Source organism: Pteronotus mesoamericanus, unplaced genomic scaffold (genome assembly GCF_021234165.1).
Source record: "Pteronotus mesoamericanus isolate MK-2021 breed Mesoamerican mustached bat unplaced genomic scaffold, CSHL_Meso_final contig_220, whole genome shotgun sequence".
NCBI classification, from domain to species: domain Eukaryota; kingdom Metazoa; phylum Chordata; class Mammalia; order Chiroptera; family Mormoopidae; genus Pteronotus; species Pteronotus mesoamericanus.
In genome coordinates, this window is record NW_026555091.1 from 2,335,639 (window position 1) to 2,349,669 (window position 14,031).

At 44.7% G+C, this 14,031-nt stretch overlaps 1 protein-coding gene across 2 annotated transcripts in view; it reads left to right on the plus strand.

Moving 5' to 3' along the window:
- Positions 1-14,031, plus strand: part of BMPER (BMP binding endothelial regulator) — a 215,849-nt gene that overhangs the window by 139,636 nt on the left and 62,182 nt on the right. For both annotated transcript variants that reach the window (XM_054571349.1, XM_054571350.1), the window contains 2 exons: positions 6,963-7,292; positions 12,579-12,915. In XM_054571349.1, coding sequence (XP_054427324.1) covers positions 6,963-7,292; positions 12,579-12,915 — 667 coding nt within the window. The remainder of the gene's footprint in view (positions 1-6,962; positions 7,293-12,578; positions 12,916-14,031) is intronic.

A 14,031-nucleotide genomic window follows, 5' to 3' on the forward strand; every position in this document is an offset into this window, starting at 1 on the left:
GGAGTGTTTGCAAAGCTCCAAGGTGGCTTTCAAACTGGAAGCCAGGTCCACGTGGAGATGTGAAACTCATCTCTTCAGCTCGGACGCACAACTCTCTTACTTGATAAACGACGATTTCTAGTTTAAAGAGAGCAGACATTTTAAGGTTAGAGCTTGGGTGATGAGAATGGCAAAAACGCATCTTCCGTAACAAGTGTGTATTAACATTCGGTGAGTTTCCAGCATTCTGGAAGGTGCCCAGGAGGACACGGATGAAAAGCGGATGCAGGCCCTGAGGTTAGGAACCTCTAATGGGGCTGGGAGAAGAAATATAAATACATTAAATAAGAAAAGCGTAACTCTGGCCGGGTGGCTCAGTTACTTGGAGTGTCATCCCATACCCCAAAATGTTGCAGGTTCAGCCCCCGGGTGGGGTGTGTCCGGGAGGCAACTGATCTCTCTCTGTCTCTGTCACTGTCTCTCTCTCCTCGAAATTAATAAACATATCCTTGGGTGAGGATTTAAAAAACAACATAGAATATAGTCTATAATGAACTTCTAGACAGATATTCTTTACCTGTAGTTCATGGGCTCCTAGGAGGTTACTGATCAGCCTTGGGACAGGGTGTCCATGAACCTCTACACTTGAGTGGATTCACTTGTGCATTTGCGGGGAAGAGCATCCACACATTTCTCCAGATTCCCAAAGAGCTCTGATCCCTGCTAGTTAACCACAGCTGCACAGGGTGCAGTGGTGTCGGGTGCAAGTGGAAGCCTGGGGTCACGGCGGGGCAGGCACTGGCTTCAGAACGGCAGAGACTGGGCTGGACGATCTCTTTACTTGGCGGAGTGACCACGGGCAACATGACGACCTCTCCAAATTCATGGCTAAGAAGTCCGGGTAATAACATGAAAGATTAAAGGCGGCAGTGAAAAATGCGGGGAGCATCCGGCACAGGGCCTGACAGACACTCATCGCTTTAGACCGGCTGTGTGGGTTTTTGCCGAGTTTATGAGTTTCTTATTGTGGCTACAACAAATGACTACAAACTTAGTGGCTTAAAACAATACGCATCTATTATCTTACAAGTTCTGGAGGTCCGAAGTCTGAAATGGATCCAAATGGGCCAAAATCGAGGTGTGGGCAGGCCTGCCCTTCTGCAAGTTTAGGGCAGAATTTGCTTCCTTGTTTGTCCAGCTTCTAGAGGCCGCCTGCAGGTCTTGATTCGAGGCCTCCTTCCATCCGCAAAGCCATGGAGGTGGGCTGAGTCCCTCTCGTGCTGCCTCGCGGTGCCCCGCCCCCCCCCCCCCCGCTCCTGCCTTTCCCTGTGTAGCGCCCCCTGTGATAACATTAGTTTGGCCTGGATGATGGAGGATCACTCCCCTTCTCAAGGGCAGCTGATCAGCACCCTGAATTCCAGTTGCAGCCTTGATTTTTTGTTCTGAGAGCAATAATTATTAAGTTAATTGATTAAGCAAAATTCTGTTGATTACCTGTCATATGCCAATTATTCTACTTATCTATTTTAGTAAGTTCAGTGGGGGCAGTTTATTTTTTTTCACTAAAATATATTCTTTAATTAATTAGCTCATTCATTCAACTAATATTTATTGATTCTTAATAGGTATTGTACCAGGCATTGCTATAATGCAAAGATTATATATAATATATAATATAATATATAAAAACATAATACATAACATAATATATTATATTATAATTGCGTATATACACATATGCACACACACATGTCTCTCCAATATACAGGGCAGTGTGCTAGGCACTGAGAAGTATAAATCAAATTTACATATAAGGAATTGAAGACTTGCTTTATATAAAGAGTTTAAGGCATTATAACTATAAGCTAGGTAGAAATTGATTATCATAACCATGCTATGGGTTTGGTGGCCCTATTTTTAACCCCCAAACTGAAAAATGTAATGTGTCTCCAGGGTAGAGTATTTGAAATTAAGACTGTCCCGAACATCTGAGCTATGTGGTCAGCTTTGCTTTAGGGATTTAGAAATGCGAGGCGTCCAGGAAGTTGCTGCGTGAGCTGGCACTGGAGCCAGGAGCTGAAGGGCCACTGTGCTGGGAGGGGTCAAGGGCAGGGCAGGCGCAGGCCATCCAAGGGCGGAGGTGAGAGTTGGGCAAGAAGGGAGCTCAGCTGGAGGCCCAGAATGTCAGCCATGGCTTTAGGGTTAGATTTAATTCGGATCAGGTCTTGAACGTAGGGATGGTTTCCTTTGCTCTTCTGTTTGAAGTTGGTAAGGGTATGGGGTTGTAGAAACTATGTAAAAGGAAAGTTACCTTCTTAACAATATCCCTAGGTAACTTTTTTTTTTAAATATTAGGTTCAGGTGCCTATGCAGCTTTCTTAAAATTTAGTTTTTTTATGTAGATTTATTAACTGGTAGAAAGAGACCCGCTGTCCCCTTCTTCCCACGTTCACACAGTCAAGTTAGATTAAGTTCTTGATTTAAGAAGCCAAGGATGTCAAGTCTTATAGGAATCCCGGTGCCCCTTGGTGGGACCTCGGGTCCCCTGGGAGCAACAGCTGTCGGGGCCTCCCCCCGATGGGGAAGTTCAGGTCGCACGCAGCCTTTTTATATCAGACGCTCACATGACTTTCAGAAGACGCCTAGGCCAATACCACGGGGGCTTACGTTAAGAGCAGTGTTCCTGACCCAGGCCTTTCCTGGTTCTTGGCCTGAACTTGACATTATGATGACAACTCTTACCCACTGGGGGTTCCCGGTAGCCCCTGCATGACCCAGGGATCCTGGCGTCCAGCAGGGCCCGATTCCCTGCCATTTGTATGGAGAAAAGTTTACAGCTTTGTTTTTCATCTCATAGACTTGCTCGTGGTTAGAACACTTCTCTGGAAATACACTGGCCTGCCTGTGTGTGGTAGGATGAGTTGGAGAGAATTATCTTCTTGCAGAAACAATGGCCAAAGGGTGAAAGTCACTTTCTATGTGTTCAAAGTGACTTTAGTGACTGGGGAAATCTTGTGACATATTAAATGGAGAGGAAATAAAATTTCATGTACAGGATAATCTTAACTATGTTAAAATACACAAACACACCACATCCCGCACTTGCAAACAGTGGTTATTTCTTGATGGCAGAACCATGAATGATACTTTTTTTTTTCTTCCTTATGCTTTTCTGTTTTTGTTTTGTTGTGTTATAGAGGAAAGGGCTTAGAGTCTTCCCAATTTCTCTTATTTTCTTTTTCATAACATAGAGTTGTATAATTTCCCCTTAATTTTCTTTGACGGATGTTTTGAGAATAATCACTGCTCTCAGAAGGAAAGCATTTCATTAGAATAAATATATCCATGGCAGAAATAAATGTACTTGTTGAAGTTAAGAGAAAAGCATTGGAATTATGTTTTCAGAAGCAGCCTGACTCTCTTAATTCTTATAGCAATCTTATTAAAGTATGTAAGATCAAAGCAATATGTTTTAATTCAATATTTTTAATTTTTAAAGCAAATATTCTAATTCTAAAAGTATACATAGCCATTGTAAATAAGGAATGTCAATGTAAAAAAAAATAATGTAAATACACATAAACAAGAACGGAAAATAAATGTCACCCACAATTCCATGACCTAAGAGAAAAAAGAAACACTCTTTATATTTGGGTTTATTTACTTCTAATCGTTTTTCTCCTTCGCCTAGACCTTTGTATACATACATTGAAAACAAACCAAAATAAAAATGACATCTGATGATCTGACTTAAAGGACCATGAAAAAAGTACCACCAAGAGTAAACTCGCACTTTCCGTTCATCCTCTGACTTGCATGTATTCAAGGTCATTTGTAGAATGATCTGTTTACTTAGCTCCAGCCATCACCCCAAGCTTTCCAGGAGAGTGGGACCAGACATCTGGACATCTTGGATTGCAGCTCCCTTCATGGCTTCTGCTGGAAAAAAATTCTATGAGAATACAATGTTCTCTGTGTCCCCTAAGTGCTTCCCTAGCCTTGTCCCTCTTCGGCGAGGCAGATTTGCGCAACCCCGAGGTTCTCACTTTCAGCCCCCCTTTAGGGCACGTGCTTGCTTCTCCTGTGGGATCTGGCATAGGGACCTTGAGGTGCCAGGAAGAAGGGCCAAGGTTTCAAAATCATTTTAGCTCATGATGCAAATGTCCCCAAATGCAACACATAATTCTCAGGCATCTTTGTAGTCATGAAGTTTTGTTGGCCTCGTCTGTATAGCTGTTACACAGAAAAATCATCCTGATCTCCAAACCCTTCTCTTCCCCAAGTGAGAGCCTCTTGAAAAATATCTTTCTTGACAGCCCTGTTCACACGTAATTTCCCTTGCCTGGTCTCCCTGGTGTCCTCAAAGCTCTTTGCCCAGCTATGAGTAAGTTCAGGTTTCCCCAGGGCCACTAGAGACAGTATATTTTCCTGTTGCTTTTTTGAGCATTTGCTTTGTCACAAAATTGGCCTTATCTACAAGTAGCCACACTTTGACTCTTAAAAAAAAAAAGTTTGGAAAAGCGTAAAGAAGAAAAAGTATCACTCATGATTCTGCCACCAAGAAATAACCACAGTTTACAATTTTAGTGTGTGTGTTTCTGTATTTATTTTAAGACAGTTAAGATAGAATTTTGTGTCTTTCCCATGTTTCACTTAACTCATGATAAGCATGTCCTCAATTATGAACATTATTCCCAAACTTTTTCAACGACTAGGTAATAATCCATTTTACGGATTTGCTACCAAGTGCTCAGCTGTTTGTTTAACATTAGGAGACAATCTAAACATTTCTTATAAGAAATGTTTTCTTATAAGGTAGCTATGATCAGTAGGCATAGAGGACATAGGGTGTGCACTGAGTTCTCAGTAAATGTTAGCTGTTGTTTTTGTAAATGATCACTTTGATGCAACTGTTGTCAGAACAGCAGAGGAAGCTGTGGTTGTCCTGGGTTCAGGAGAAGATGTTACTGCCGACTCTGGTCAGAGGACAGAGGTGTTCCCGGGCCTGCTCACAGCCGAGAGAGGATTTCTGCCAGAGTATAGTTTCAAATCCTTCCCCAGGACGCTGACCCTTTTCAAGCTGAGGGCCATCTGTTACAAACGCCAAAGCTCCCAAGCCTTGATTGGTTCCATGCTTTCTTGCTGAGTGTATGGAGTTAAGAACTCCAAAGAAGCCCTTCTCTTGAATTTAGTGCATCGGTGGTCAGGCCCTTTTGTGGCACCTGGCAGTATCAGCTCTTGCTTGTAACTCTCCTCATGTCCCTTGGGGAGTCTCTGAGGACTGCCTTGCTCCCTGGTAACCGGAAAGCACCAATTTTGTGCCAGGGAGAGACTGTTAGTCAGCATGTGAGGGAAATGTGTGATAAGACAATTTTGAAAGTAATCACATGGAGAAAGGTCTGAAAAAATGCTATATGAGGCGATTAGATTGGTGAGAAGCCTTGGCCAGATCAGAGAGGTGGGCGTGGGGTGGAGCAACAAATGGAGTGAAACTGCAGTCCAGTGGAGAACACCCCCGAGGAAAGGATGAGAAAGAAACCGAGGTGGAAGGTGCATTCCGATGTTGCTGCGGACCTTTTAGAGCTTCTCTCTCCTGCCCACTCCTTTAACCTTCCTCTCCAAGTTGTGCCTTCCATACGTTCTTTACAACATTCATTCACTGAAAATGTCGCACATGCCCCAAACTCTCCTTTCGAGTCTCTGTCCAATGTGGATAAGGAACGCTAACCTAGAACAATTCATCTATCGTATTCCCAATGCATGTGATTTATATGGAGTAACATAGAATTGATGTTTGCAATAACATATATCACAGCATAAAACAACGTTACTCTCCGAACACCGTAGACATTACAAGCAAATGTTTGCCTTGGGTCCCACTGGTCCTACCTGCTCTGTTGACCCATCTTCCTTCTATCTCAACTCTTAATTCTTCCCTTAGATATGCAGAGCAACTGCTTATTCAATATTGTCAGAGTTTTGACCTGTTCTGGTGTTGACTGGAAATTGCATTTTTTATTATAGATCTTTTCATCCTTTGGGATAATTTCTCTAAATGAATTCCTCACTTCCTGGTTATTCATGCCTCCTGGAAACAGATAAAATACCTTTAGATGGAGAACAGATCAATACCAAATTGTGTCTTAGAGATAATATTTAATTTTCTATAAATATCTTTGAGATACGCCGAAGTGTGAAACTCTACTTGGGTCTCATAAAGTATTTAAATTAAAGGTATTTCGAAGTGATGAATTCACTGGAATTTGTTAAATTTACTACATTATGGATTTTAAGATTTATTTTTTTATCCAACTTTAGATTTTGATGCACAGATCAAAATATAGGAACCTTGTATTTCTATAAAACACATAGAGACTATTTATCAGTCCTTGGTTCCTAGATGTATGAAACATGCATCTGTTTGGCAATTCTATTTATTTGTCTTTAGTAAATATATGTGTTGAATATAATACTTTCATTTAAAACCATGAGTAGCATGTAGAATACCATGTTGTTGTTGTTTTTTTAGTTAAATGGAAATAACACTATGTTTTGATGTATTGTCATTTGTGTCGCTGCCTCTTATTTATTTATGCTTTGTTCTTGTTTATATGGGGTATGAAGTTAGGCCAGTTCTGTGTACAAAATTATCTTAGCTCCATTTCTCCATCCCTTACATTAAGACCACAGAACTCTACCAAGGCTCCAAAACAGAGATGCTTGTTCAGAAGTGTAATAAATAACTTTTAAGTATAAAAGCACCAGAAGTATTCCATGTCCTACGAGGTTTGGCACAGACGTTTAAAACCACCAACCAAACTTTTTCTTTTTTGTTTTTAAACTTGGTTTTGCTCAGTGCATCTCTGTAAGGCCCTCCCTTACCTGGCGGGCGCCCCTTCCGGGTTTACTGCAGGGACCCCTGATTTGTCTTCGAATCCTGCGCTCGGTTTGTGACCCTGCTTTTGTCTCTCACTCATCCGCAGAGCCTGGCGTTTGCACGGTATTCGGAGATCCCCACTACAACACTTTTGACGGACGGACATTTAACTTTCAGGGGACGTGTCAGTACGTTTTGACAAAAGACTGCTCCTCCCCTGCCTCGCCCTTTCAGGTGCTGGTGAAGAACGACGCGCGCAGGACCCGCTCCTTCTCCTGGACCAAGTCGGTGGAGCTGGTGCTGGGCGCCGGCACCGTCAGCCTCCAGCAGCACCTGACCGTGCGCTGGAACGGCTCGCGCATCGCGCTGCCCTGGCAGGCGCCGCTCTTCCACATCGACCTGGACGGCTACCTCCTCAAAGTGACGACAAAAGCAGGTGGGCTTCCAGAAGCACGGGGTGTCCGCGTCCCTCCGCCTACCAGCCCGCGCAGCAGCGGCGCCGAGCGCGCCGGCCTGCCGTTCCTTCCTCCGTGTCCTCCGTTCCTCCTCCACGTAGGGAAACCCGGAGACGGAGAAGGGCCCCAGCCGCAGGCAGCAGATCGTGAAGATGCCCCCAGATAGCCGGAGAAATGTGCGCACTCCCTGCCTTGCTGTCCCGCGCCAGTCCCGCCAGTCGTGCAACCCAACACCCAGGGCCTTTCCATCCTCCTTCCAAACGCAGCAGTGGGGCTCCCCACATGACCCCTCTTGCACTTTGTTTCTAATTTTAGGCCACTGGTGGCCAGCTTGGAATGGTCAGTGTCTCTCCCGACCCAGCCAGCAATGTGCAGCCGCACAGCTGTGAGAGTGTCTCCTTGTCAGCATCTGTCCAGGGAGGGGGGATTCCTCCAAAGGAAACCGCAGGCGCAGTCTGTGCGGGTGCGCAGGCGCCAGGGCAGAGGGCGGACTGCGTGGGCAGCAGTTTTGTCTGCTCTTGACCTCGGGGAAGGACGCTCGCTGAGCTGGTGTCCGGAACCACTGGCAGCCGCTTGGGCGCACTTGGACGCTTGCTCTGAGAGCCCTTCCCCTGGGCTTGGGCACATGGGGCTGACGCCTGCGGCCCTTTCTCAGCAGCCCCTGTTCCCTGAGGCCTCCTGTCCGCTCCAGGGGCGGCCGCCTCCTCCAGCAGCCACTCTGTTCACGGTCCCTAGGTAGTTCTTAGGGGCTCAAGAAGGCCCACGTTTTTGCCTGGGAGGTGCTACCTAAGAGAGGCATCTTAGAAACAGAACTCAGTTCTTCAATGTTCGCCCCAAAGTCTGAATTCAGCTCATTTACACATTTTGTTATATCATGCATGGGTCCTTTCATGCTACCTTTGGTTCGGACGTACTGTTAACTGGGCTCTTGGACTGTGTGATTTCCTGGCTGGTGCTAGTTCTTTAAGTATGACACTTGAGGAAATCCACATGTGTCTTGCTTTTGGCATTGATGAGAATTTAACAACGTGAAAGCACCCATTAGGTTCCAGTTCCTTTAGATAATATGGATCGAAAAGGGAAGCTTTTGATCCGGCAGACACTTTTGAGGGGTTATAGAGGCTGTTTGTTCTTTACCTCCAGAACCCTGTGAATTGTTTCAATTCAAGCCAAATGTATGTTTGATGAACTGAGTTAGCGTATGGAACGCCAGCTTAGCTAAACAAGGCTGGAAGCCAAGGAGAAGCCTGGGAGCTTTTATTCAGGGAGAGTAACAAGGCTTCAGTGAGAGGATGTTAAATATTGATGCATTGCAACGTTCGATAAAGGCGGGGAGATTCCCATTCTGAACTTGGAGTGTGGCAGGTGTGAAGAGCTCTAATCTTTCACCTGTAGAAGGATTAGTCCTGCTCAGGAAGTTTAGACACCTGTTGTCGTATTCAAATGACAGACCACGCTGCAGAGATAGGCCTCAGCTCATTCCTTGAAAGGAGGCAGCCAGTTGTGGCTCCCCGTACAATGTGCACACGTTACTACGCAGCACTGAGGAGAAGCACCTTGCCTATCCATTAGGGAGCCAGCGGCACCCAGGGGAATCTACCGATGTGGAGATGATTAGTCAGCGCAGCCCTGTTCTCAAAGGGTCCCTGGATGCTCAAAGGTTGTTCACAGCCTAGGAGGTTCTGTGCTCTTCCCTCTCACAGCTGGCAATACCTTTGGGGATAAGTGTACTCTCTGTAAAAATGAGCCAAGGGACGAGGCTGCTAAGAAAATAATAATGCATCATACATACTGCAAGTAGATTAGTGAATTTAACTCTTCCAGGCCTTGAACTTAGTTTTACAACTTCTTTTACTTTTTCACCTCCTTTCCGATGAGTCACGTAATTTATGTGGCTCCCTTAATGCTCAGCTGAACAATTTCCTGGAGCCATGGAGCTCTTCCCGGGGAAGAGCTGTGTTCCTCTGGACATGAAGCTTGCTTTGACATTATCCTTTGAACGGAACAACTGCATTTCTAGGCAATAGCTGTTTCCACTCTGGTCCACCAACCCCAGCTTGCGCTATCCCTTAGGGATATTTTCTTTTTATCACCTATTGATCATCTATTTAAAAGATCCTTTGAGGGTCCTTCTTCCATAGGTTTTTTTTTCCCTTTAATATCATAAGCTCATATGATCAAAGGGTCCTTTCTTCAGAATAACTGCGTAACTCGAGCCTGTTGCTGGAGGATGGGAAGTGGGAGGAATGACTTGGCCCTGGGGTCCATGGACTCGGAGCTTCATGATGGAATCACCTGCAGGGGAGCCCAGGTGGCCTGTCACTTGGGAGGAATCAGGCGGTAGCTGCTTACCTACTAACATCTGGGGTAGTACAGAGGGCGCAGAGCAAAGCTTAGCGGCTTGAGAAAGCCCGGCCCCCCGCAACACCCCGACCCCACTCGGCACTTGGAGGACAATTTAAGAATATTGTCTTTCTGCCATCTGATCGCTTCATCTGATCCACCTGAAAAGTTACATCAGCTCCACCGGAAAGGCGTTAACACGTGTGAGTGTGGCTTTTTACCTTCCTTTTTTCCAGGTTCGTCAAGAGTTCTACACTTGATGAACCTGGAGCATATGTGTCTTTTTTTTCTTTGATGTAAACTCTGAACAGAAAGCCATCCATTTTTAAGCATCTCTGTGGTATGGGTACTGATTTTGCGCCTCTTCTCACCTCTCCATGGACAACAACAAAAGCAACAATGACAACCCGAAAACAAAACAAAGCAGAACGAACAAAAACAACCAACAAATGAAAGAACAAGTCCCCCTTCATCCCCCAAGAAAAAACACCAAACTAGGGGTCTGGAGCCAGGTCACACATCTGAAGGGTGAAGAACCAGTTTGTAAAACATTCCCTGGTGAGAAGGGAAAACTGGAAGGCCCCTCACACAGTGGAAGGAACGTGGCTGCTGCGTGTCCCCAGATGGGATGTGTGCTTCGCTTCAGCCTTCTGACTCTGCCAGTGACTCTGACCCAGTGTCCCCTGCAGAGAAGTGGGAAACTCATCCCAGCTGCGGAAGGGGCTAACCCCTGCCCACACTTCCATGAGATGCCTACTTAAAATATCTTTTGGAAGAGCAAGTACTTTAGTTACAACTTACTAGTTTTTTTGTTTTTGTTTTTTTGCCTGTCACTACTATAATCTACTTTTCATAGATTTTGCTCACATAGGGGATGAAAAAAATCACACGAACACATATGTATATGATATAGGAATAGACAAAGGCATCTGTAGTTGAATCATTTATTCCTTCACATAGGAAGCCTAGCACTGATCCATGAAAATCCTCTTAATATAATAATAACAAAGAAAAGAGGAGGAAAAGAGAATGAATTACAAATCATTCTCCTACCTTGGGGACCCTGTTTCATGAGTGAGGCATTAAGAGTTTTAAGAAGCATTTACTAAGAGCACAGTGGGTCTGCATCAACCCAAGCATTCAGGGATCACCAGTCCATTGCAAAAAACAAAAACAAAAACACACAACACAATAATTGGCTTGCTCGCTGTGAGTTAGATTCCCATGAACTCCGTGGCCCAAAGTCTCAAATTTATTATATCATTGTCAGTAATGATGTTGGAGGCTGTTTTGGACAGAAACTTTCAACCACTGTGGCACTTAGAAGAATAGTATTTGCCTGCTGTCTAGGAAAGAGATTTGTAGTTTAGAGAATTTTGCAGCACCAAAAAATCTTTGGAATAGTGCTGTAAAAGAATGTGGATGAAATTGATTTTTCCTTCTCATTTCTTTTGCTGGGCAGCTGCCTGGCTACAGGACTGTAAGGTCAAGTTTCTTCTATACCTTAGAGAGTATATTACAAATCATATTATAGTTTGCTTGTCTTTTTTCAAAATTGTTATTGCAATGCCTTAACTAGCATGAAATTCACAATTTCCTTGGCTGCGCATGACGTATCAATTTACAGGGCAATGCATCCACTCAGTGCATATATATTACGTGCCAGATAATGTGTTAGATGACGGGGTATGGAGAAATATAAAGCACTTCATACGATAGCTGTGGTTGTCAGAGTTGGTACCACCTTCTTACCGACACCCACATGGGGTGGACAGCCCAGCATGTGTGCATTCTGTGTGTGTCCTTTCTCTAAGCACCTTGTCTCGTCACTGTCTTCTCTTCATCAAATTACACCCAACAGACACTTTCTTATGATCATCTTTCTTGCTTCTTTACCGAACTCTATTTGATGGCTTTTCTGAACCCAGCTTTTCATCCCAATCAAGGAAAAGCTTCTCCACCTCTTGCCTTGAATGAAGAATGTGTCCTTTCCTTCAATTTACCAGAGAGTGATTTCCATGGGTGCTTTTCTCTTTATTTTGGGAGAAATCCAGTTTTAGACCAGTGGTTGATTCTACCAATAGCTCTGCCTGAGGCTGATCTGCGACTCTTACTTGTGGCAGTTGTGTGGCCTGCTCACAGAAATGCCATTCGGCCAGCCTCCTCTCCTCCTGGACCACGTCCAAACTAGGGAATAGTGGCTTTGCAATCTCGCTTCTGGGCGTTTCTTACTGATCTTACATCACTCCCATGCTGCTTTATGCCAATTTTATATCCAAGCAAGATCCATTCTCTCCTCGTTCTCTCCCTGTCCTTTCCCATGCTGCTTTATGCCAATTTTATATCCAAGCAAGATCCATTCTCTCCTCGTTCTCTCCCTGTCCTCAGAAAACTTCTTCTGAGCATCTTCTGAGCATTTGCTCATCAGCCTAATTTTATACTTTGAGACCAAAAGCAAAGTCTTCTAGGAGTAAAGTCATGTTGTTCTTCCCAGAGGCTCAAAACTGGAAAGACTAGTTTTTGTCAAAAACCCAAGAGGATAAGGTTAAAAAACACCCATGGGCAGACTTTTTTTTTTTTTTTCCTATTAAAAAGAGCTGCTCTTTGTGTGTGGGTTGTCACTCTTAGGAGACAGTGACAGGGAATAAGGAGACCATGTTATTTGCAAGTCAAACCAGAATACATAGGATATCATTATTAAGACAAACTTTATACAGTGTAAACATTCTAGGTCCTAACAAGTAAGTGATTCGTGTAATTTCACATATTTAATAGGGCAAGAGTAAAAGGTGACCAAGAATTCGGACCGACCCTTAGTGTTCCTTGTTCAAGCACAGGCATGTGCCGTTTAAGGATATATGCACTTGGGGAGTCTTGTTGGATTCGAGAGTGGTTGATCCCCTTCTCTCCCCCTTCTCCTCTAGGTTTGGAAATATCCTGGGATGGAGACAGTTTTGTCGAAGTCATGGCTGCCCCCCATCTCAAGGGCAAACTCTGTGGTCTCTGCGGCAACTATAATGGACATAAGCGTGATGACTTAATTGGTGGAGATGGAAACTTCAAGTTTGATGTGGATGACTTTGCCGAGTCCTGGAGGGTGGAGTCCAATGAGTTCTGCAACAGACCCCGGAGAAAACTGGTGCCTGAACTGTGTCAAGGAACAGTGAAGGTGAAGCTCCGAGCGCATCGAGAATGCCAGAAACTCAAATCCTGGGAGTTTCAGACCTGCCACTCAACAGTGGACTATGCTACTTTCTATCGGTAAGTGCGGTGTTCCAGGGTATGGCATGGGTGACAGACCAAGGATAGACTTGACCTTGAAACAGGGTGTATCAAATCTCTTGGCGCACAAAACAAGGGCTCCTAAGTCCAGGGTAAAAACTTCTACATCTTTCTGTTCTGCAGGTGATCTCCTCGTGAGTCAGTCCCACATTATATCCCAAAGCAGGAGATTTCAGGGAATATTTCAGAGTGATACCTTATAGGAGGTTCTGGTTTTGAGTGTCTGCAGATTCCGTGAAAAGCTGGTGACACCCAGGATTTTACCAGGTGTCAGCTTGACGCTAAGGTGGATGAGTGCTTCCCAAACTCTGGCCAAAGCCACAGCGGTGTAGGGCAGAGGTGAAAACCTCGAATCTGTCTGGCTGCCTGTGGATGATGGAGTGAACTGGGTTATTCTAAGTCTGAGGAAGCATTCGGGTCTGCCTCATTGCGTAGACCAAAACATTTCTGCTCGGGGAAAACAAGACCATGAAGTGACAATCCCTTGGATCTTAGACACAGCCTGAAAGTTTGTGTCCAGAGCCAGAGGAGGTGGAATCAGAGCTTGAGAGTAAAGCAGGGAAGGTCTCTCATTAAGAGAAGAGATTCCATAACCTTTTCTCACTCTAATTAACCCCCTTCCCCACAAAGCACCTGCTTACACAGGAGACTTGGATTTAACTCCCGTGTTACAAGGTCACGTCTGTCACGTCTGTGAACCTGGCCTGGCTGTACTTCTACTTACTGCACAGTTCCACGTCTTCAAGAGCTACGCTGTCTATAACTTTAACCGCTGCAGGGGTGGGCAGAAACGTGAGCTGAACACAGCCTACACGGCCTTAAACGATTTGCCTGCGCCTCTTAAAACGAGCAAGGGCCTGTGGTCTGAACCCACAGAGAAGTTATTTTTACTCTTTAATTGCCACCAGTTTATTTCCCCTAGTTCTCATTAAATGTGATCTTTTTTATTTGATCTTTGGACATAAAAGATAAAGTTCTATAAAGGCATCTCAAAGTGGGGTGGAAAAAGGACTGTCCTTGTCATCACCAATCCCTGAACGTGGCTGCGTCTGCCAAACCATTTGGCTCCAACACATATGCGTAGCTCTTTCAATC